Below are 22,797 nucleotides of genomic sequence, written 5' to 3' on the forward strand. Positions count from 1 at the left end.
CACACACACACACACACACACACACATGTATGTATGTATGTATATGTAATAAGCCAAGAGGTAAAACAAGACCCACACATAGAACAGGTTAAGTCACTTTGATGTACACTCAGGCTTAGGATATTGCATCCTCAGCCAGTTTGTGCTGATGGCATGCACAGTTTATCTTTTTCAAAAATGTGTGGTTATTGGAAAACTAAGCCCCTAGGAGTAGCATCGAGAGTGCAACCTCCTTTGCTGACAGAAGGGGAGTCTGCACAGGGCTGAGGTGGAGCAGGACTAGCTGAGTCAGCACGTATTAACTTCTGACACTGCGCCTGCTGCCTGGCAACTGCTCAGTGCCACTGTGCCTTTCTGTATAAACCAAAGAAAAATGAGTTTTCTGGATTATTTTCTTGAGCCACAAAAGGATTTTTGTCACCCTCTGCTTTGGGGCTGTACCTTAAGACTTTACATTCATGACTATTCTTCTTCCAATGTAGTCTTTATCAGAAACAAACAGAAGTTGAAGACAGAAGTGAATTTTCAAATCTGGACAAGCCAGCTTTCAAAGGTAACGAGGCATTTGAACCGTCTTTTACACGTAAGTTGAAATATAAGTACCGATTTTTATAAGTTAAAAATATAAAAAGCTTAGTTGTAGTGAAATACAGTATAGCCATTAGTATAAGCAAAGCTGTTACAAATTCGGACATTTGTGGTAAGACCACAAATAGAGTATATTTCCTCATATTTCTGACACAGAGATTTTTCAGGGTTGTGTCTGAGAACCATTTATAAAAATGTCAGGATGACTCAATTTCAGGGTTATAGCTAAACTCATGAATGAATCCCTGATTTACCAAATTTGTGATTACCTTGGATTTAAGTAATTTTTCCTTTTTATGGACTATGAGATGTTATTTAAACTATACTCATTCTGTTAATTGCTCAGATTTAGAAAATCCCATCCTCATTCAAAGAATGGATGTGACAGAATCTTAAAATCAGAGTCCAGAAACTGCTGTCCTGGCTCTGGCCCTGCCCTGGAGTGTCTCACCCTGTAGCCCACTTTGTAAGTGTGAAATAAGGATGTAGGGTCCATCATCTCAGGCTCTTTCTAGCTTAAAAAAATCTTTGTTTTAGGTGGTGCTGGGAATTGAACCTGGGGAGCACTGAACTACACCCTCAGCTCTTTTTTTTTTTTTTTGTTGAGATGGGTCTTGCTAAATTCCCAAGTGGGCCTCAAGCTGATGATTCTCCTGCCTCAGCCTCTTAAATAGCTAGATTAGAGACATGAGCCACTGTTCCTGTCTGAGAAATTTTTGAATAAAATCATTTAGCTTTGTAAACTTCATTGTCAAATATCATTTATCATATTTTGGAAAATTAAATGAGAGAGCTTGTAAATTTTATGAAGTCTTTTTAACCCACTCCTTAAAAGGAGTGTGTTGAATCATTTTTTTTTTTTTTTTTTTTTTGAGATGGGTCTTGCTAAATTCCCAAGTGGGCCTCAAGCTGATGATTCTCCTGCCTCAGCCTCTTAAATAGCTAGATTAGAGACATGAGCCACTGTTCCTGTCTGAGAAATTTTTGAATAAAATCATTTAGCTTTGTAAACTTCATTGTCAAATATCATTTATCATATTTTGGAAAATTAAATGAGAGAGCTTGTAAATTTTATGAAGTCTTTTTAACCCACTCCTTAAAAGGAGTGTGTTGAATCATTGATATTTAAATTGAATTCAAATGATTTATCAGTGAGCCAAGTGAATTTTTCTGTTGTTGGATTGATTTTTCCTAGTGGGTAACAATCCAACTTGGTAAACACATTTGGTCCTTTAACACATTCATGATGGGGCCATAATTTATGTGTCTCGCTGCTGGATGGCTCTTGATTTGAATGTGTCACATTCCCTTGGGTGTGAATCACCAGTGGTACATGCATTACTGTCCCATGACGTGTTATATAAAAACACTTTGACTGGGTTCCATCCCCAGCACCACAAAAACAAATAAAACTCAACCCTACCACTAGCACTTTGAGAAGTGACTATGGTGGCAAGTGGTTGGGAAGCTCTTAGCATCGTGGAAGAGATGACACCTGGTGGCTTCAGCTGGGGTTCCCGTACTCCATGATGAGACCCTCCACACACACACATTTCCCCTTCCTTCGCCTCTGTCATGACAGACTCATGGCCATGTTGTCTCCACCTCATGCAGATACAAAGGCTTGGCCAAGGCAGTTTGAAGAGGATGGGCTCCTCCCCGCTGGTGACATGCCTCACATTGACTCTGCTGTAGCTGCCATGCCCACCATACCCCCCGCATATCACAACCAAAGTAAGTGTGTGTTTCTCTACTCCAGCAGCTAACAAAGCCACAGACTGAATGCTGATTTCTGTCTCTAGAAATAACTTCTGGATTAACAGGCTTTTTAAGAGCATAAGTTATTCAAAGGCTTGGGGTTGGAGTGTTATCTGTGTTAATGACATTTGTGAAGTAACTGCACATGTGAACAGATAAAGACGGTGCTTGGAAAAGCTCGTGAGGAAAAGCTTCTGGTTTAGTATTCCAGGAAAGCAGCTTTCTAAAAATTTGTCTGAACCTATTCAGAGCATGACAGCCCACCTGAGACTTTGGCAGAACACAGAAGCATTCCACAGGTACCTTACGGTCTTGGCAAATCATAGTGAGAAACTTCAATAATAGTCAACTCCTATTCCATAGCTTCAATGTGATTGCGGCATTTTTATATTCTTTCTGTTTGCTTCCCTTATGTCTTAAGAAATTAGGACCCAAACTTTGTATTTCAATCTTCCAAAAAGCTGATAACACTCCGCTAACTTTGTCAGTGGAGGCAGACTTTGCCTGTGTGGCCCCTGTGTCTTTCTTCTTGGCTCCCCCATGGGGAGCAGAGCTGAGGAGACATCGGGCCTCCACCAACAGCCAGGTCCTTTTCTCCTCATACCAAAGGGTTGAAGCCTTTACTTGAGGAAAGCCCCATACATGGGTTCAGCGTCACGCCCTAAACGAACTCAAAGGCTCTTAGTAGCCGTTTGTTGGTTTAAGTCACAGCATTCAGGAACATGAGGAATTACTGAAGAAGCAATGGAGGTTGAAAGCACAGGGTTGCTTTTTCTGACACCACAGAAAATCTGCTTGGAAGGCACCCATCAGCCAGACTTGATCAAGAACCTTCTGTGTGAGCTACTCTCCTAGGGGCTGGGCATTCAGCAGGGAACCAAACCAAGCTGCTGCTCACGGAGCATCTGGGGTGGGGAGCCAAGTGGTCCCCAAGCCATTGCCAAGACCCCAGGATAGAGCTGCTACCCCAGCTGAAGGGCAGTGGCTGCAGGCACAGCCTGAGCAAGTGGGAAGCAGGGAGCTGGGAATGGTAATATAGTTGACAGTGATGGCTGTTGAGATCATTAGTAAGCAGCTGTTAGGCTTTGGTCCCTGTGGAATTTTCTTACCAATTCACCTCTTCCTCTGGACATAAAGGGAAAGTGAAAGGCCAGAATATGGTGTCTTTGAGGTGCCAATGGCCATATTTATCTTGGCTCTTAGCTGGGGACTTAGCTCAGAGGTTCCACTGCCTGCCTTGTAAGTACAAGGACCTGAATTCAATCCCTGATACCAAAAAAAAAAAAGCCTGTCTTGGCTCTTGTGTCCCAAGAAGCCTCTGTATGCCAGCCCACTGGTGCAGCATACTGTACCCCAGAGCAGAAGAGCAGCCCTTCTTTTTAATGACCCCAAACAGCATTCCCGTTTTTAGCTTGCTGTTCCATAAAAGAAAGCAGTGCTGTTTAGGAAGGACCTTTAGCCACCAGCAAGGAGGCCACTTCAGGTCCACCTGTAGAAATGATTCTTGGCCTCCCCTGGTATTTTAATTTCACTACAAAGTTGGAGAGAGAGGAGACTGGGTCCTTTCTCCTAGTAGTAAAACTAGTTCATTTCTTCTTGAAGACTCTGGAGAAGGCACTGCAGAAAGCATGGAAGTCCTCTAGTGAACCTATGGTGTTTTCCGCTCATTGACACTGCTTAGGTTTTTTAAAAAGTAGGATATGGGACATAGCTGAAAGAGAGAGGCCAGCTTAATCATCTTTGGTGAGATTTGATTAAACCTTATAGGGCCGTGTGCCAAGAGTGCGAGGGAATAGTCAAGTAATTAAAATATGGGCCTTGCCCAGAAGGGACAGAAGTGGGAGAGGCAAGTACATGTGGTTGGTGACAAAGCAGGGGCAAGATACCCTGCAGGTCAGGTGTTGGAGTGTGTGTTTCTCAAAGGAGGGGCATGAGAGTCGGGACTCTAGCATGGCCAGTTTTGTAGCTAAGGCAGGAGCAAGGGAGCCCCCAGGGTAAGGAGGCAGAGATGGCCAAGGCACAGAATGGGCTTGAGTTGTAAGCAGGGACCAGAGTGGGCTGGAATACATGGACTGGTTCTGGTGCAAAGGTGGGGGCATTGTGGGCAATCGGCCTGGGAGGAGGCAGGTTGTCAGATCCCCGACTGCTGTGGGTTTGGGCTCTGCCTTAGCAGAGATGCTGTACTGCATGTACTTCCATGTCTGCCTTGCCGGAAATGCTGAGGGCTGATGTTGATGGTTGCTGCAAGGCAGAGCCTTATGTCAGGGAGGGCATTGGCTCAGCTATTCAGTGCTGCAGGGAAAGCAAGAGAAGGCAGCATTGGAAGGTTGAATCTGCAAGCTCTAGTTGCCTAATGGACAAAGGGTAGAATAGGGAGTGTTGGTTTGGTTCTTTGCCCAAGCTAACCTGGAATTCACGTGCTCATGAGTGCTTCACATCCTTCTGAGTAGCTGGTACTACAGGTATGTGTCACGCCCAGCCTAGAAAGAACATGATTAAAGGACTGGCATAAGTTTAGGAATGAAGCCAGTGCTGTGAGATTTCCATGTGCTGATGACAGGGAACTCATTAGAAACATGGGTGTAAGGCTCGGGTAGGAGTTTGGGACTGGAGAAATACATGTGGGAGTGACTGTTGCTCAGTGGTCACCGAAACCCCAGTAAGGGCCAGCATCAGTAGGAAAGAAACAGGGAGTGAATAGTGACGTGACGGGTGACAGGAGGATGTTGGAGGCTTTGTTTTCTTCTTTTTGAGGGCAGGAGACGTAAGCATCTTTATGGGAGGAAAAACGGGCTGTAAACTGCCATGTGAGACCACTGGCTTTGTCAGGGTCCTGAAGATGGGGCAGATTGACATCGAATGCAGCATTTCAGTGGAAAGGCTGAAGGAGGGCGGGCACGGCTGAAGAGGGTGCGAAGACACAGCATGAAGGGAGGATACTTGAGTCTGCTGGGCAAGTGCCTCGTATTCATCTTGGGAAAGTCAAAGGGGTGATGCAGTGCTTAGCTGCTGGTGGGGGCTTAAGCCAGGTCCACAGAGTCAGGGACAGGTCTAGTGGGGCCTTCCTGCAAACTGATCCTGCATTTGTGTGGAAAACTTGATGCTGGAAGCTACTCACTCTTTTTTTTTCCATCTTGTTAGGTGCAGATCAGAAACAAAGTGGAGAACATAAGAAAGAAGAAAACAAGTGGGAACAGCATGTTAAAGAACAAAGGCAGAAGGAAGAACATAGGCGGAGTGACCTAAGAGAGACTCTGGAAAAGGAACGAAGAGAGCTGGAGAAACTGGATCAGGAAAGGGTAAACGATTCACAAAGCATCTTGAGCTCGGGTTGGTGAGCCAGTAGCACCCTGAAGCCAGAGAAGAGGTGGGTGACCAAAAAGGAATCCCTGTCCTCAAGTGGTTGTACTGCAGTGAGAAAGGCTGCAGAATGCACACCCGCGTAGGGTCACACACATCCTGTGAGTGTCACGGTACAGGACAAATTGGGAAAGTGCTTTTGCATGCAACTCTTTTGGTCCTTAAAACAAGCCCATGGAGGAGGGAAGGAGACCATGCTTTGGTGTAGAACATCCCTTTGTAAATGAGATTTAATGAACAAGCTCCCAAGGTCAGCCAGCTGGGCCTAGGAGAGCCAGGGGCGGCTGAGGCCTCCAGTCCACTGCTGCTTCCAGGGCCTTTCTCCTCCTTGTGGTTCTCATTTTGCCTTCTATAGCCTGGTCGTGGTCCTAGACAGAGGGGACTACTCTGGCCACTAAGTTGCTCATCAAGTCTTGCTTAATCTTCCATTGAATATTTCTGAGGCAATTGAGTGCCCTCCTTCTTTGATAACATGTTGGTCTCCCTTTGATAGCAGCAGTGACTTCAGTTGAAATCTGTAGTTCTCCAGCATGCAGGTTGTACCTAAAGGATCAGGATTATATTACTGTGTATTTCTTAAACACTGAAGAACTTAAAAGAAAATATTTCCTATTTTGTCATCCATCTCTTTAATAGAGGATAATTGAAGAATCACTGAAGATTGAGATGGAAAAGGAATTAGAAATGAGTGTTCAAGAAATGAAAGAAAAATCAGCAACCAGTGAAAATCCTTTAGACAAGTACATGAAAATCATCCAGCAAAAGAAAGAGCAACAGGATGCAGATAAGGTGCATGTGCTGTGGTTAGGCCTGTGCTCTGGGGCTGGTAGAGTTTTCCAGGGCTTCTGTGAGTCACCTGCAAGCAGGTATGTGTCCTCAACTAAAGACAGAAAGGTTTAAAAGCATAGAAAATCCATAGTTTAAAGGGAGCCTTGAGTCTTTTTAAATGTCATACTCTTTCAACAAAATCTCATACATTTTTCTGAGGCAAAAGATTGAAGAGCTTTTTATTTATCAAAGTTTATGTAGTTTCTGGTGTCTCCTATTAAGAACAAGAAAGAAATCTGTCACCGAATAACAATTGCATTGTGAGACAGTCTGAATTCTTGATGTTAAAATGTATATTATAGTTTATTTTGACCTGCTTGCTAAATTTTACACTAAAAAGTTCTTTTTGAGATTCATATTACATATATATTTCAAAAATAGTTCTTGATAAATCCATGTTTTATAAAATTAAATCATGCCTAACTTCTAACCCCTTCCTCACCCATTGTCAGAGCCCCAAAAAGACCCTCCCAGAAAGCTCCCAAGTGGATACACTGCCATCTAGTGACAAGGATGAAAGGTATGGTTTCCCCAAACTGTTCCTTAGGCAAACCATTGTTGCTTATTTTGTCAGCCGAGGGAAATTTTCAGGTTCCCTTTAAGAAACTGTGCAGTCAGAATTACTGACTTCTAAAAAAAAATGATCTATTGTGAATTTTAACTTGTGTGAAATTGATCCTGATACAAGTATAAGCGAGGGCAGAGACCCCACAGGGGAGAAGGTATTGTGAAGATAGCAAACTTAATGTGAATTTTAAAATTTCTGATTTTTGTTTTAGTTTCACAGGGTTTTCTCCTGAAGAACCAGATGACATTTGGTAATTATGCTAGCTGCCCAGCTTCTTACAACAATGAAGTTACCTAGAATCTGGTCCTTTAAAATATTTCTTTGTCATCACAGAAATTCTCAATAAAAACTGTACACTCCAGTGTGGTATTTGTATTGTGTGTTTTGATTTTGATACTGTAGTGTGTGAACCAAGAATAACCTAGTCAAATGAAATCCCTTCTTCAGCTGTAGATTTTCTTATTCATTACACTCAAATGAACTTTTTCCCTCCCCATTTTTTGTCTTAGGTTCTACTTATTTGAAAACTTACCTTGTTGGTCAAACTCCAGGCCTACATTTGGAAAGTGTAAGATGTGTGCACTCCCTGTCCCCGGAGTCAGGCTGCTGCGGGTAAAACAAGGCCCATCTTCCCCGGCACCCTCAGGTATCCCTCTGCATGTAGACACACATTTTTCCATTCTAGACTCCAGAAATAGTACTCTTGGCACTAGCTGTGGTTTAAATGTATGTGTCCTTCCAAAATTCCCGTGCTGGGACTTAAACCCTGAGGTGACAGTGAAGACTCATTCCTCAAGGTGCCATCTTGGAAGCCAAGACCCAACCCAACCCTCACCAAACCTGGCAGTGTCCTGATCCCGGACTTCCCGGTCTCCAAAACAGTAAGAAATATATTTCTTTATAAATTACCCAGTCTAAGGTATTTTCTTACAGCAGCAGAAATAGACTGAGACAGCATCTTTATTGTGGAATCTTTGGTTGTTCTTTTTAGTGAATGGACTTAAAAGTCTTGTTTTTAAACAAGTAGGCTTCTCCCTTATAACTCTTGATTTCATTTTCATCTCCTACAACCTAAGTTTTATAAGGCATCACTGGGAAAAAAAATCTCTGCCTTCCAGAGGTTCCTAAATATGCTAGCAGGATTGCTATCAACAATTAAAGAGACTGCTTGTGATCTTACCGAACCATTATTTACAGTTTATTCGTGTGACATATAATTACACAAAATGCTACTAAACAGAAGGTAATAAGCGGTGTGACAAATAGCAGGCTAATTGGGCTCCTGTTATCCGCCATGTGTGAGTGAAGGGCGATGATCCAGAGTCAGCACCTCATTTAGAAATGTCACTGTGTCAATAGTGACAAAAGCTGGTCCTCACTAAGAAAGGTCATATGTAGCAAATCCAAATACATAATTACACCAACAGATAAGTAGTTTTAAAACATTAGAAAATTAAACCCTACATAACAAATTTAGCTCTGCGAGTCACTGTTATATTCCCGAATAAATGTTTCACTAGGCTTTTATATTTTAGGTTTGAAGATGAGCCAGTGATATGTGCCCCTTATTAAGGTTCCCTGTTGTTTCTTCTTTACCAAAGATTGAGCCTTGTGTTAATTTTGTAGGTATATGATCTTTATTTATTGGAGAAGCTAGTCAGAAAAATCCTGTATTTTCCAAAGATCTATAAAGTGCTCCATTTTATGTAAACTGCAGCCCAGTGAGTTACAATATTTTCTCAAATTGCTCTTGCTGAAGAGAGATTTCTGTCAGAAATGAAACATCTAGCTCTTATAGATTAGATTTCTACACAAATGTGAAATATTATGCATATTTAAAAATGACACCATACTGAGGACAGAGACAGATAGGATTTATGTATGGTAAAAAGGCAAACGAATGAAGCTATAGCTTTATTTCATTACTGTTAGTACATCCACAACTATTTCCACCTAAATAGATCTTTAAAATAAGCATACACAAGTATTGACTATTATCTACAAATATTTATTGTAACACTTGAATAGAACTACAAGAAGCCCTTGGCACTGATAGAAAATATTGATTCACTGTTAGGTTACAAAAATTTATACATAGCAAAATTTAATGCTCTTTACATAAAAAATATTAGACTACGTCAACAAAACTTTTGAAAATTCCTGGTAATAGCTACCAGAATTAGAAAAGTAAAATTAGGCTTTAGACACTGCCTAGAACACTGTTCTTCTAGAACACTGTTCTTCTAGAACACTGAACTCTAAACAGCACCGCCACTGCTGGAAAGAATATTTAAGTTTGTCATGCAACAGGAAAATAAAACACTAAGCTACTTTGGAATACCTGTTCTACATAGAAGAGAGCTTCTCCAAATTAAGAAAACAAATCCAAATAGGCATTTTTAGGCATGACTAAAAAAAAGAATCCAAATGAAATATTATACTTGATGTTCAATTTTAATAGTATCTTGATAAAAGTATGCTTCCTTTCATTTGAATACATTTCTGCACATGTACACGTTTTGAAATCCAGGAAACAGCCAAACCACAAGTTAACTCTTTAACATGAATATACACAGTTAACCCTATAATATGCAGCCCCTTTGAAAAGCACTTATGCACCCAACATTTATGTGGATCATTTCAAAAAGAACAACACAAAGTTTACCATCACTAATACCCAGTACCTACAGTCACTTAATGTTCTGCAACACAATGATTTAGAAGGCAAGTTTCTTTTGAAAATGGCTTAAACTCAAGCAGTTTTCTTGCTGAACATCAAACATTATTAATCCAGGAAACTAAGTTTGAGATAAGGAAACAAAAAAGAAATAAATACCAGCCCTAATTTACTTACGTATTCAAGTGTATAAAAGTAGGAGGTTAGAGGTCTGTGGTCAGTTTGTAGTTAGGTTTTAGATAGCTGGTATGAAACTGTAAACTCACTTTCCAGACCACTTAAAAATGCTTTAGAATGGTGGTCATTTTAATAAGGTAACACTTCTTAATTAAAAATATTTATGGAACAAAATTCTGTGAAGGATTTTGGGGTCTATTATAATACAAATTCTTAGAAATTTAAAGCAAATAAATACTCATTAAGGCAGAGCTGACATTTACTTCCAGAGAAGAATGATGATAACTGGATCATTATTTTATTAAAATGGAGTCTATTACAAAATTGACTCTGGAAAGCTTAATAAATCAGAACCCAGATTCTTCAATGGTAAGTTCAACAGAGTTGTTGTAGCTCATTTTAGCATTACTGAAAAATAGATTTCTTACTGGTTCAAGAAATTAATGGATCTAGACTTGACGGAGTGCTAATTTTTTAAAAAGTTAATTTTAAGAATCACACTATCTTTGATGTGTGTCAAAGTTTGACTAATGTTAGCTTTCAGAAATGGAACTTCACACCAATTCCATTTTTTTCCTATATAGATAATGTTTACTTGAGGATGGATGGCATATGTGAATTTACTGTCACATCCCTAGATGTTGGCATGTCACTGGTCCCTACCAAGGAAGTAGGGCATCATCACCTACCTTGGTAGGATCACTCTAGCAATAAGTAGGTGCATGCCACAAATTTCAAAAGGATGAACAATTTTTTTTGGGGGGGGTACCGGGGATGGAACTCGAGACCTTGCACTTGCAGGCAGGCAGCCGAAACACTGAGCTAAATCCCAGGCCCAGATGAACAATCTTTTGTCAAAGTGTTGCCTTTTAAAATGGCTAACATGAAACCTCCCACGTTTGTTCTAAAGAAAAAGATTTACCCACTGGAAGATTTTCCTAGAGATACATCCCAGCAGCTTGAGACAGACCGTGAAATGTCGGTACATCTACATGAGTTTGTTTGGTGGGATACACATCTTTACTGCAGGGCAGCTGTCTGATGATTTGTCAGAGCTGTAAATTCGTTGGCTGAAACACTGTGGCAAACATTTATGTGTAAGAATTGAGTTGTTCTTTTGATCGAGACTGGATATCTTGCAGTTCCTGTTCTTCCTTTGCTTTGATATCCTGGTAAGCCTGCATTTTGCTTGCATCCTTTAAGTAAGCCCAGTTAGAAGACAGTATCATGAGGAAGTGGATCTGGAAAAGAAGGGTGAGCATGATGGCTAGTGAGCACGTGAGAAGGCAAAAAGCGAGCTGCTAGTCAGATTAGACGCGCTTGACTGGGACGGGGCAGAATTAATACTCAGAGCTACTCATTCTGCTCGCGGAGCTGCCAGATGCTGAGAGCATGCTGTAACAGTGTGCTTCGTATTAAAAGGCTGGAGAAAAGTTAGTACACCAGTAGAGCAAATTGGGGAGAAATGGCCAAAGTTATTGTTAAGAAAAAGCAAAAATGAAATACGAGAGGGTGCTTTTTACCATTTTGAGGGTAATTGTAAAGACTAACGCAGAAGTTGAGAAACATGTTTGTTCTAAGTGAATGCAGCGCAGAGATCTTTTCAGCCTGTGGATAAAAATCAATTCCCCCGAAGGCCTAAAAGTGTGAACAGTGTTTATTTCCAGTAAATAATTTAAAATCTACATATTTAACATGGAAAAAATTAAAATGTCAAAACCAAAATCAAGAACTATAGGTAAAACATGCAGGCTCTATGTTAACAAAATTTTAGTAGTGAAACTACAGTTTTCATTTTATTACTGCCATTATTTCACAAAATGTAAAAATCCTTGTTCTCTAGAGTTAGTGTGGCACACAACTTCTTTCCCATTTATTTTTCCTCATATTTCCTGCAAATAAATCTACATCTCAATTTCCTTCCATTTCCTACTTCCTTCTCAATGCATTTGAAACCTGAAGATCAGCGCCCAATTTCTCTTACTGTTAAAATCATTCATGCAGTTTGAGAACCAGCTATGAGAAAGTAGTCACCACTCACCAAAAGACAATAATGTAAGGTTTCCAATTTGGTGGGTTCTAAAGAAATGATTGTTAGGGGGAAAAATTGTGTGTGTGTGTGTGTGTGTGTGTGTATACATATGTATGTATATATATACACACACATGTATATATAGAAATCCTTTTTGGAGAGAAATGGGTGACACCCCTTCAAATTTTCATCTGATTTTAAGGGGACATTTGCTACTGAACCATGCCATCATAAAAACCTTAAATTTAAAATATATTTGCAAAATATTTTCTATTAAGAGTCTGACAGAACAAAATCCTAATTAAAACATTTCTCTTGCATCATTGAAACTCGTGATCAAGCAAGCAAAAATAACAAAATGCAAGTGTGCCAAAGCATTAATACTTCATTTAGAGATTCTGCTCAAAGACTTTCAAGAAAGTTATTGTCAAAGGATGCTCACCAATGTCAGTAACTGAATCCTTTCCAAAATGGAGAAATAGGCAGATCTCATTATTTTGTAATTCATGTACAGTAAAGTTACTTTATTCTACCATGCAAAATGAGTTAACTGAAGCTGTTTACAAATTACTGTAACAAAACTGCAGAAACTTAGACTCTGCTTTAGTCTGGAGTGTCAGTGATATTCATGCTATAGGAGTAGAGCTCTCTAAAGCTCCTTATTGGCCTTATGCAATTTAGAACTTAGTGCAGCAATCTTCCCGACTCTTAAACTTCAAAACCGCATAGTTATATGTAGTAGCCATCATGTAGATCAGCTGGTGAAAGAGAACAAAACAGGATAGTAAGATACAGGCAGTGAGGGCCAATGTTGTGACACTTCTAAGTTTGGGCAGGGACAGGTGTCAGCCCATAGTCTATGGTGGTTCTCCCCACTTGCAGTCACAACAGATGTTTTTCACATGTAGCACACACACAAACGTTTCCTCATCACACACACACAATCTCAGTTCTTGGCTCTGCCCTCAATAAGCTTGTAAAAAGCCCGGGCTGTGTATCAAGAATAACAAGATGGAGAGCTTGTCAGCAGCATGGAAAGACTGAAGCTCAAGGCTTTTATTTCTTCTCCTCTTTCTCCAACTGCCTGCTCAGCAGCGATTAGCCTGCTTCCAGCCTACTGCTCAGCCAAGAGAACAGGTCACCACTGGGCTGCATAGGCTGCTTTTCTTCATAGACTGTCATGGGAGGGAACAAACTAGTGGCTAGAAAAACCTGGAGTGACTTTATTTCCAAGCAGCTGAGATGTCCCCTTGCTTTATAGATCTTAATTGGTTTCCTTCAAATCACAAACCACACCCTGTCAACTTACACACACATGGCTGTGTGTTCACACAGTTGGTCCTCCTCATTTCAGATCTCAAGTTTGCCTACTTGCTAAAATGTGGAACCACCAAACCATTATGCAGGGCACTTTCTCAGGGGAGAGTGGACACGCAGAGGGCTTTGGAAGGTTTGAGTCATCTAATGCCATGCGCACACTCCTAGCTGAAGCTGAACAAGGTGGCATTCAGCCACCCTGGTGCTCAGGCTATAAATGTGTTCTTCTGGAGGGATATTTAGTGCCATTTGGTTGTGATTTTTGTTGATTTTGTGATGGCTCAGGAGAAGGCTATGATGTGTGTGCTAGAGAAGTGTCATTCAGACCTGAGTGACAGTGCTGTTGACCATGAATTAAATCGTAATGAGCCAGCAATATGTGCTAAAGAAGATGTGTACACCAAGGCACAGGTTATGTAGGGCCAAGCTGGTGACAGTGCTATGAGCAAAGGCTCACAGGAACCCTGCCCTGTATTTGCCTAGTTGTCACTATCTTGTATTTGAAGTGGCTTTATAGAACATAGCTACTATACATAATGAAGTCAACTATATATGTCTAGTGTACATACACATGCATTTTCCATTTGGAAGTCAAAGATTTCTTTGAGCGTCTGCCTATGAATGAAGTCATGAAACTATGTGCTGAATGCAACAAGGCACTATGCTAGGCCTAGCTGACAGGTGTAGGAACACTTTCTTCTTCCTACAGAGTCCAAATCACATCGCCTACAGTTTGTGCCAAGAGAGCCACTAGTACTTCCTGCAAACTAGACATGCGGTAAGTTTACACAGGTGACAGCCACGGCTGAGTGGCAGGACTGTTTGCTTCTGTAGGCTGGTAGAAGCTGGAAGGGAAATCTGTCATTTAGAGGCTGGGGGATGAGGAGAGCTAGACTAGGGCGGTCCTGGGGTGGTTACTCACCAGGGCAATGACGGTGGCACCAGCTCCGGCGCAGGCCACAATGAACAGGTGGTAGGACATGTAGAACTAGGAAAGAACAGGGTGCCAGCGTAAGCATTTTGGCGGGGGGAGGAAATGGCCTACGTGTGTTCTGGAGTGTGTCCATGGCCTTCTTTGCAGCTGTGCTCTGCAAGCTTGGGCTGCAGGTTAGAATTATGGGGGGAGCTTTAGAAACATTCTGATGCCGAGGCTGCACCCCAGACCGATATTTGAACGCTGGGGCCAAGCCTTGGCCGTCGTACACTATACTGGGCCTGGATGACTGTGGCGTGCAGCATGACTCAAGCCAGTCTATGCTGTGGATGTACAGCCTGACAAGCCACAGAGGGAGGGCTGAATGTTTTTGTAAGTCACTGCTTCTAGAAAGCGCATTGTTGGTATGTTCTTAGTTATGCAAGCTCCTATAAACAGAAGCCCATAACTGAAGAATAGGCTAGGGTTGAGACAGTGTAAACCAAGGTGTTACAATATAGTGCTAATTAAGGATGAATGAAAATAGAAATGAAGGCTAGTCATTCTTGAAATAATACTTAACTGTGGCCTTTAATTAAAAATTGGTATACGCACGAATATAGGGGAATCTTCTCTACAAAAATTAACTTAAACAATTTTTTCTGTGAATTAATCCTCAGATTTGCAAGTCTGAGATCGCTTAAATGATTGCCCAAAGGAAAAGCTCACCACCAGTGCCGAAGGACCCTCACTGATATGAAACGACCATATTTGTAGGTCAAAAGTGCTTGAATAGTGAGTTACATAGACTTCACAAGAGTGGGCATACACATATGGGAACGTTACAGCGAACCCCACAGAGTTGTGCAATTAACACGTGTTACATCTGCTGAAAGGAGCTTTGCTTAATAGCATTCTGACCATCTCTCTTGCTCTTCCCAGCCAGCAGAGCCCTCTTTCTCAGCCTGACGTGCACCGGCAGCATGTGTGAGCCCTCTGAGCTGTAGTAGGTTTACCTCATTGGTGTTGCAGATGTTCTCCAGGGCGGAGCCACAGATTTTTCCTGGGAAAGCATTCCAAGGGATGATACCTGCAAAGTGAATCCCAACAGATCAGTACAGACTAATGCCTCATTGTTTTGGTTCTTTATGGGGCGGGGGAGGTGCTGGGGATGGAACCCTGGTGACTCAGGCATGCTAAGCATGTGCTCTACCACTGAGCTATATCCATAGCCAAGCTATCTATTTTATCTAATCTCATCTATCAACTTATTTTGGCAATACTGAGCTACATCCCCACCCTTAAAATTTTTTTTTAAATTTTGAAACAGGTTCTCACCAAGGCACTAAGTTGCCTGACCTGTGCTAAAACTTGGGCTCCTCCTGCCTTAGCCTCCCAGAGTGCTAGGATTACAGGTATGTACTACCATGCCAAGCTCAATCTCATGTTCTTAATAGACCTCACCACTTTTTTTTTCTTTTGAAACAGGGACTCACTTAGTAGTCTATTTCCCCACTGTGTGGCCCAGGCTGCTCATGGACTCACTGTGATCCTCCTGCCTCAGCCACCCAAATGCTGGGGTTAAAAGTGTGTGCCACCATATCCAGCTACAGACCTCACCACTTTGGATGTCAGTTACAGCACAACTGTGGGCTGTGTTACTCATCAACAATTGAGGTATCTGCCATCTGCAGAACTGGCATTTTGGGCAGGAACAAAGTCAACTATTCCACGAGAGATTCAAACAGCTTGGTATTTCCCCCCACAGATTGTGCTTTTTTTCAGCTGAGTTGATATCTGTAAGAATTGATTTTCAATGCTAGATTTTGCCTACAGTGAATTAATTTATACACTATAGCTGAACAACTGCAGGGTGTCCGCCCCCATAGAGCATTACCTCACGCTGTGAGCTCTGGGGTCTGTGGCCCACTGTCGGGTAAGTTCCAAAACTGACACCACACACCCAGACACTTTCATGGCAGTTTGACAGAGTAGTTTATGTTCATTGGAATCCAATAAATTCTGGATTTATATTTTGTATGTCTGTGTTGGAAACACTTGTGGCTTGAAAATCAAATTGGGAATGTAGAAAAAGAAAAAACGTCATGTCTTATACCCCCAGAGGGTAGAAGCACAGTCTATGGTGTGTCTGTCGCTATAACTCTGAGTCCCTTCTGCAGGGAGAGTTCTCGCTGGGCTGATGCTCTTTTCCCCCTTGTGATGTAAAGGTGTGCGCTTATATATTCGGCATGGCTCAGTTCACACTTCTCCCAGCAGGTAAGGAAGGTGTACTTCAAAAACAAAAACAAAAAAGCCCATAACCTTATTACCTCCATCCCTGACCCAGGCCAAGAATAAATATGCATGGGAAGGATGGGAAACCACTGATTTCAAGAATAACTGGTTGGGAAAATTCACATGATTTAAAAAGATGATTATTAATCATCAGAATCTGTGGCAAAAATAGTTATTTTTAAGGACTAGGGAAACGATGTACTTTTATATATTCTTTAACACATGCTTTGACAACCAACTTCAGTCTTGACTTTAAATCCATCACAAAGAACAAAGTAGATAGGCCCAGATCTTTGTGAGAAGAGATTAGTCCACTGGGTGGTTTTTGGTGAGCTTCCTATTATGTTAAGATAAGATGCTGAGAATAAACCACATGAGAAAAACAAGCAGCAAAACTGAAATGGTCATCTCTCTTCAGAAAAGCTCAGGAAGGTCAATTATTTCCTCTTTGATTCTAATGAAAGCCCTTTTCTGTCCTGTTTCTGCCAAGAACAGACTTCCTACCATCCTGGCCGGAAGCAATAATTAGACTCCTTCCTTAGGATGCTGCCTTCTCTCACTCAGCAGGGAAGTTGAGTCCCAAATTAATTGACAGTCAGAGCCAATGGCCCCTTGTGTGGCTTGTCACAAGGAACCAACCTTAGCCCCCTGTTGTGAGGAACCCATTCACTAGAGAAACCATTTGAACTGGTTTCCAACAGCTGAAAGCAGCTTTCACAGACTACATCCTGAGAACTCTCAGGTCCATATGGATTTTATATATTGCATTTTTCAGCGGGGATGGGGTTTAAACAGTTGGTTATTTAAAACCTCGATTTAAAGAGTCAGATGTGCAAAAATTAGTTGGGTTATATAATGTGTGCAATATTGTTTTATATGAAAAGTCAGTTATAAAGTGAAGAAAGTAAAGTACATAATATTTTTAGGGTGGCTGTCCAGAAGTCTTTTTGATTGAATCACATTATAAAGTAGTTGTGCATTATAACAAGCTTCTTTAACTACACACCTCACTTGAAAATACCGCAAGTATAACAAAATCTTGAATGATACCCACCAGCAAGTAAAAAGCCCAAGTGGTGCTTTCATCCAGAAAACTGAGCAGATTGAGGGAAAGAGCATAAACTACTCGGCAGGATGGCTAAGACAAGTCTAGCCTATTAAAAAGATGCCCCTGTACTAAACAAGGCCCAGGCATGTGCACAAAAGCATAGAGAGTCACCGGGCAGGGGCAGAAGAGAAAGTACCATATTGTCGCACATCCACGCAGATCTGCTCCACACCCGCGGTGCCATTGGTCTGTGGTGACTTGATGACTTCACAAGTTGACCATATGTTGTAGAACATGAACACGGGCACTGCCGAGAAACCAAACACACCCAGCCAGGCCACGCCAAGCATATAGGTGAGGAAGACGAACTAGGCCAAACACAAAAGGAAGGAGAAAGAATCGTCACTGAAACAGGCAGGTGCATCTCTCAGTGGAAGTATCGGCTGTGCATTTCCGGGCCCAGTCCTGACCCTGTGGGATGCAGGCTGCATTCTGAGACCCCACCCAGTTGTGGCAGCAAGAAGGAAACACCAGCACAGAGTAGGAGTGCAGGGAAGCCAGAGCTGGCTGTGCTCCACATAGAGGATTCCAGAATGGGAATGTCAGAAGCGAACTTGGAGGCCTTTCAGGTCCCTGTTTTTAACCATGAAGAACATGAGACTCCAAGAGGTGACTATCCACACAAGGTCACAGGGCTAATTAATGACAGAGCTTCCCAAGAGGTACTCTGTCTAAACATCAGTTCCCAAAACTGCCTCCTATCTAACACGGGACAGGGTCCAGATTCTTTTGCAAAGTCCTGAATCAGAGCACCCTGTTAATATCTCAAAACTTACCTTTATACATGTGGGTACACCAATTGCTATGGGAAGCCTTCTCTTGAGAGCAATCGTGCTAGTCTCCTGAGCTGTGAAATTTCTAAAGCACTAGATGCTTGAACCTTTATCAAAAGTTCCAACAGTCCAGAACACAAGCTGAATGCCCAGTGAACCTGATCTGGCACTTGTTTCCCTCTAATTTTCTTTCATCTCTGAGATTCAAAGCGCCCCACAAGCAGAGCAGTGGCTTAGGGACAAGTTCCTTGCTGTCACCCACAGGTTGCTATGGGTGATCGCAGGAAGAATGTAACCCTAGCGCTTGACTTTCTTCATAACTGGCCCCGGCTACCAATTTTCACAGAGCTTTGAAAGTCTGCCTCCAACATGTGGTATATCTATTCTCAGAACATGCACCCACAGGGCGTGGGCAGGTTTGGCTGTTCTTTCTTCAAGCTAATGGTGGAGACCTGAGGATTGCACCTCACTTTTTTTTTTTTAATGGTGGCCAGAGACACCTGGACAGTGGGAGGTGGCCGGTCTCGGATGGGTTGCCCCCTCCTGGTCACCCTGGGAAACTGCAGAAGCAAGGCACTTTTTCCTTTTCTCTCAAGGCTATTTATGGGTTGGAAGCATTTGCATTTCTACAAATATTCAAAGCAGCAGATTTCATTGGCCACCCCCCCCCTTTCAGTGCTTAAGATCTGGCTGCTCCAGAGTAGGGTGGCTTTTTATTTCCTCATCAAAACAAGCAAACAAAAGACCTTTGCAGTCTTTCTAATAACACAAGGCCTTGAAAGGGGGCTGCTGAGTCTTGGCCTTGGTGAGCCTTCCCTTCTGGGTGGTTGGCGCTCCAGAAGGCCAGTGCCCAGCAGAGAGCACTGGAGGCTGTTCCTGTCCCATCGGCCACCAGCATTCAGAGCTGCCTTCTCAGTGACCTCCTGGGTGTGACCCCCCCAACCCTCAAAGAGTGGAGAGAGCAAGGCTTGGCACCATTGGTCCCACTCCTCCGTTGTCCTGTGAACCTGACCTTAAAATGCTAAGGGGCAAGGAGAGTCCTATTTGGGACTAGGGAGGTTCAGATCAACACAGAACTGAGGGGCCTGGTTTTGTCCCGGTAGGAACATGTTTGTCTGAAATGCCAGGAAGTGATGCTCCCCGTGGAGACTACTACTTGTCCTGCAAGGACTGTTGTTGTTCACACATTTATGCAATGCACGGGGAGGAGGCAAAGGTGCCAAGGAGCAACAGGGGCCAGGCAAGGCTGGGCCTATGGTCCCCAACAGGAGGAGTGGTCACAGCCCCACTACCCTCAGTCAGATTGTGACACTCCTAGCCGCATGTTACTGGTGGTCCTCAGCTGGGGGCTGAGGATTGGGCCAGGCCCTGTTGGAGACCAGTGGTACAGAAGAGAGTGGGAGATCATGCCAAATGGCTCAAAATGGCAGCGGCGGCTGGCGGGGGCCCAGGGAGCTACACAGTGATCAGGATGGCATAGCGGGCAACCTGGACATTTCCATGGACCCTGGGGAGGCCATCTCGGCCTCGGGTGCCATTGGCCACAGCCTGTGCAGTGATCTGGGCACCTGAGGAGCACCACTGGCTGCTGCTCCTTCCTTGCACTCCAAGGCCTTACTGCCTCCCTGGCTGATCTTCCTTGGTTTCCTTCAGGTCCCCTTCTCCTCGGACTACCCAGTGGATGGCACTGGGCCCTAGGCCTCTCCTTCCTCAAACCTCCTCTACATGGTCTTGTTCACAACCACTGCTCTTAGATGGGCCACTTTCAGTCACCTCTGCCTCCATGCAACACAGCCGTGTCCAGCCCTGATGTGTCACATCGAACCCTTGTAACAAGCAGCCCCCTTGGCACATTGGCCGAGACAGAGATTTGGCATTCATTCCCCGGCCATGCCTGGAGCCCACCGCCCTTCAGTCTTTGAATCTGTCCCCTGTCCTCCACCCTCTTTGCCTGAGCTTAGTGCGCACCTCCACAGTTGCCCACTTGAGCCTCCAGGGCCTGGAGATCTCGCTCTTGCTGTACCCCATCCCATCACTCCCCAACTTGTCTCTTAATTTCACACCTCGCCTGGAATTCAAGGCCTTGCTTGATCTGGCCTCTGCCTCTCCTCCCAAGCAGTGCTTTCCCCCTCCTGCTCCTCCTCCAGACCTTTCCCTTCAGCCTGCTCACTCAAGTGGCCCTGGAGTACCCCCTCTTTTTCAAGCCTCCTATCCTGCTCCTGCCAGTTCCTCTTTCCTAGATGTCACATGAAGCCCCTTCCTTTGCTCCGCCCCAGCACAAAGCCCTCCCGATCTCACACCACACAGCAGTGCCTTCCCTCTCTGTGGCCCTACTGCCCTGTAGCCACAGATAGGGAAATACAGTAGGAGCGGAGGGCTTGGCGGAGCAGCAGCTGGGCGGCTCCTGTCAGCTCTTCTGGGCCTGGGGCCGCACCCACCCACATCATCCTCACATTTACCTGGAGTAGCTTACTCCGCATGGTGTCACAGGGCCCAGCCTGGACTATGGGGTCCCACCCCAGGCAGCAGGAGGAGACCTGGAGGACTCGCCTGGAGCTCCGAGAGAAGCTCACTGAGCACTATCCTCACTGATAGCGGCACTCACTGGGGCACCCCAAGGAGCCGGGGCCCTGCGGTGACATCTTGTCTTTCTTAGCAGAAGGTCGAAGCAAGCCTCACTCGAATCCCAAAATGTTTCGTTTATACCTGACCATCGTTCAAAAGCCACACCAACACAGCCAGCTGCTTGTGAGGCATTCTGACATGAATATGCCGTTATCAACTCCAATTCAAGAGACAACTATTACGTCTTGTCTTGTCTGTTCTCATGTTTGGTACTGGGAATCAAACTCAGGGCCTCGCGCTTGCCAGGCAGGCACTGCACCGCTGAGCTACATCCCTAGCAACAAATATTATGTCTTTAAAAGAGCCCTCGATTTTGTGTGGCCCAAATCAATCCTCACACATGCTTCTTTCCCCCTAGGTTCAATCCACTGCCAGTTTTCCTTTCGTGATGCAGCATCTTCTTTTCTTTTTTGTACTGGGGATTGAACCAAGTGCCTTCATATGGAGCTCCATCCTCAGGCCCTTTTTCACTTTCTATTTTGAGACAAAGTCTCACTGAGTCATTAAATTGCCCAGGTTGGGCTCGAATTTGCAATCCTCCTGCTTCAGCCTCCCCAGTGCTGGGATTACAGGTGTGTACCACCTGGCTCGCTAGCTATTTGTAACACTTGTTGTCCTCTGGAGACCAGATGCAAATGGATTGGCAGGGCTACCTGCCAGTGTTCATTCCAAGTTAAACTGTAATTTTTGCTTGGCTTTTCCCAGTCATTTAAAGACATAAAATTCATCCTTTGATCTTAAGCTACCTAAAAAGAGACAGGAGGCCGAATGTGACACCCAGGCCACTATTTGCTGTCCCTGTCTTAGACTGGAAGCTCCTGGGGAAGAGCCTGCTTTAATTCCCATACCTTTAGGGACTAAAGTCCAGCTAATGCTTGGTATGGTACATAGGACATGCATGTCTTCATGGCCACTAACATTCAAAGACGAACAAAGGGAAACAGTGAGAAAGGAGAGCGATCTTCTCTAGTGGGAAATTTACGTGTGGAAAATCTCCAGTACCCTTATTATCTTCATGTCACTAAGGGAACTGTCTGATGTGATCCTCCCAGCCATAAGTTTTAACTTATCAGAATATCATACAGGAGGATTGCATGTTGCTAGCCGCACCCTGGGAAGACCAATATTTGCATCATGAACTCTGGTAGGAGTAGCTCATGCGTTTTTTTTGCCCCATCAAGAGCAGTTTGTGCAGGCACAGCCCACGGGGAGGGTTAGGCTCCCACTCACCATCCCGCTGATACACCGGCCACAGGCAGTGGTTTTGAACTCTCCGTGCAGCTCCTTCACGGCGCTTGTGGTGTAAAAGCCTTCTGCCAGCAGAATGATGCCATACAGGAAGAAAAAGGACGCAATTCCATAGATGACATACTGCATCAGCTGTATCCTGCGCACACAAGTAGAGATCTTGAAATGTGAATTCACCTCCTGGTCCTGAGCAATGAAAGGCAGAATCCTCATTTTGTGCAGAACACAGGCACTGAGGAGTCAAGTTACTCATCCAAGGATGCTCGGTGACAGAGCCAGCATCTGAACTACAGCTCAATGGACAGCATGTTTCTGCCATATCCAAAGACTTCCAGGACAGACCTGGTGGTTAATGTCACTCAGATGAAACTAAGCATGCACTCAGGTCCTCTTCAAGAAGTAACATGGGCAGGTGGCTTTGCAATGAGATCCCTATACATAAACAATAGTATGTCAAGTGGTTTTTTTTGAGGCAGGCTTTTACTTGTGTAGTTCAGGCTGGCTTTGGACTCACTATGTAGCCCAGGCTG

The 22,797-nt window shown here is 43.7% G+C and overlaps 2 protein-coding genes across 6 annotated transcripts in view; one reads left to right on the top strand and one right to left on the bottom strand.

Moving 5' to 3' along the window:
* Ofd1 (OFD1 centriole and centriolar satellite protein) overlaps positions 1-7,463 on the top strand; it is a 34,344-nt gene extending 26,881 nt beyond the window's left edge. For both annotated transcript variants that reach the window (XM_033760441.1, XM_010613949.3), the window contains 6 exons: positions 483-583; positions 2,203-2,322; positions 5,488-5,645; positions 6,343-6,495; positions 6,987-7,054; positions 7,314-7,463. In XM_033760441.1, the coding sequence (XP_033616332.1) occupies positions 483-583; positions 2,203-2,322; positions 5,488-5,645; positions 6,343-6,495; positions 6,987-7,054; positions 7,314-7,356 (643 nt within the window). In that variant the 3' untranslated portion in view covers positions 7,357-7,463. The remainder of the gene's footprint in view (positions 1-482; positions 584-2,202; positions 2,323-5,487; positions 5,646-6,342; positions 6,496-6,986; positions 7,055-7,313) is intronic.
* Positions 7,464-9,003: 1,540 nt separating this feature from the next.
* Gpm6b (glycoprotein M6B) overlaps positions 9,004-22,797 on the bottom strand; it is a 41,227-nt gene continuing 27,433 nt past the window's right edge. For 2 of the 4 annotated variants that reach the window (XR_778329.2, XR_778330.3), the window contains 6 exons: positions 22,250-22,406; positions 17,758-17,929; positions 15,235-15,308; positions 14,228-14,293; positions 12,431-12,746; positions 11,119-11,197 (listed from right to left, as the gene is read on the bottom strand). Coding sequence is in view for 2 of the 4 variants with exons in the window: in XM_010613946.2 (XP_010612248.1) it covers positions 11,048-11,197; positions 14,228-14,293; positions 15,235-15,308; positions 17,758-17,929; positions 22,250-22,406 (619 nt within the window). In the remaining 2 variants the exon portion in view is untranslated. Of the gene's footprint in view, positions 11,198-12,430; positions 12,747-14,227; positions 14,294-15,234; positions 15,309-17,757; positions 17,930-22,249; positions 22,407-22,797 lie in introns of all 4 variants that reach the window. The other 2 variants (XM_010613946.2, XM_010613947.2) reach the window with 1 other exon arrangement.

The sequence above is a fragment of the Fukomys damarensis genome, unplaced genomic scaffold (genome assembly GCF_012274545.1).
Source record: "Fukomys damarensis isolate Sample0158 unplaced genomic scaffold, DMR_v1.0_HiC HiC_scaffold_39, whole genome shotgun sequence".
Lineage (NCBI taxonomy): Eukaryota > Metazoa > Chordata > Mammalia > Rodentia > Bathyergidae > Fukomys > Fukomys damarensis.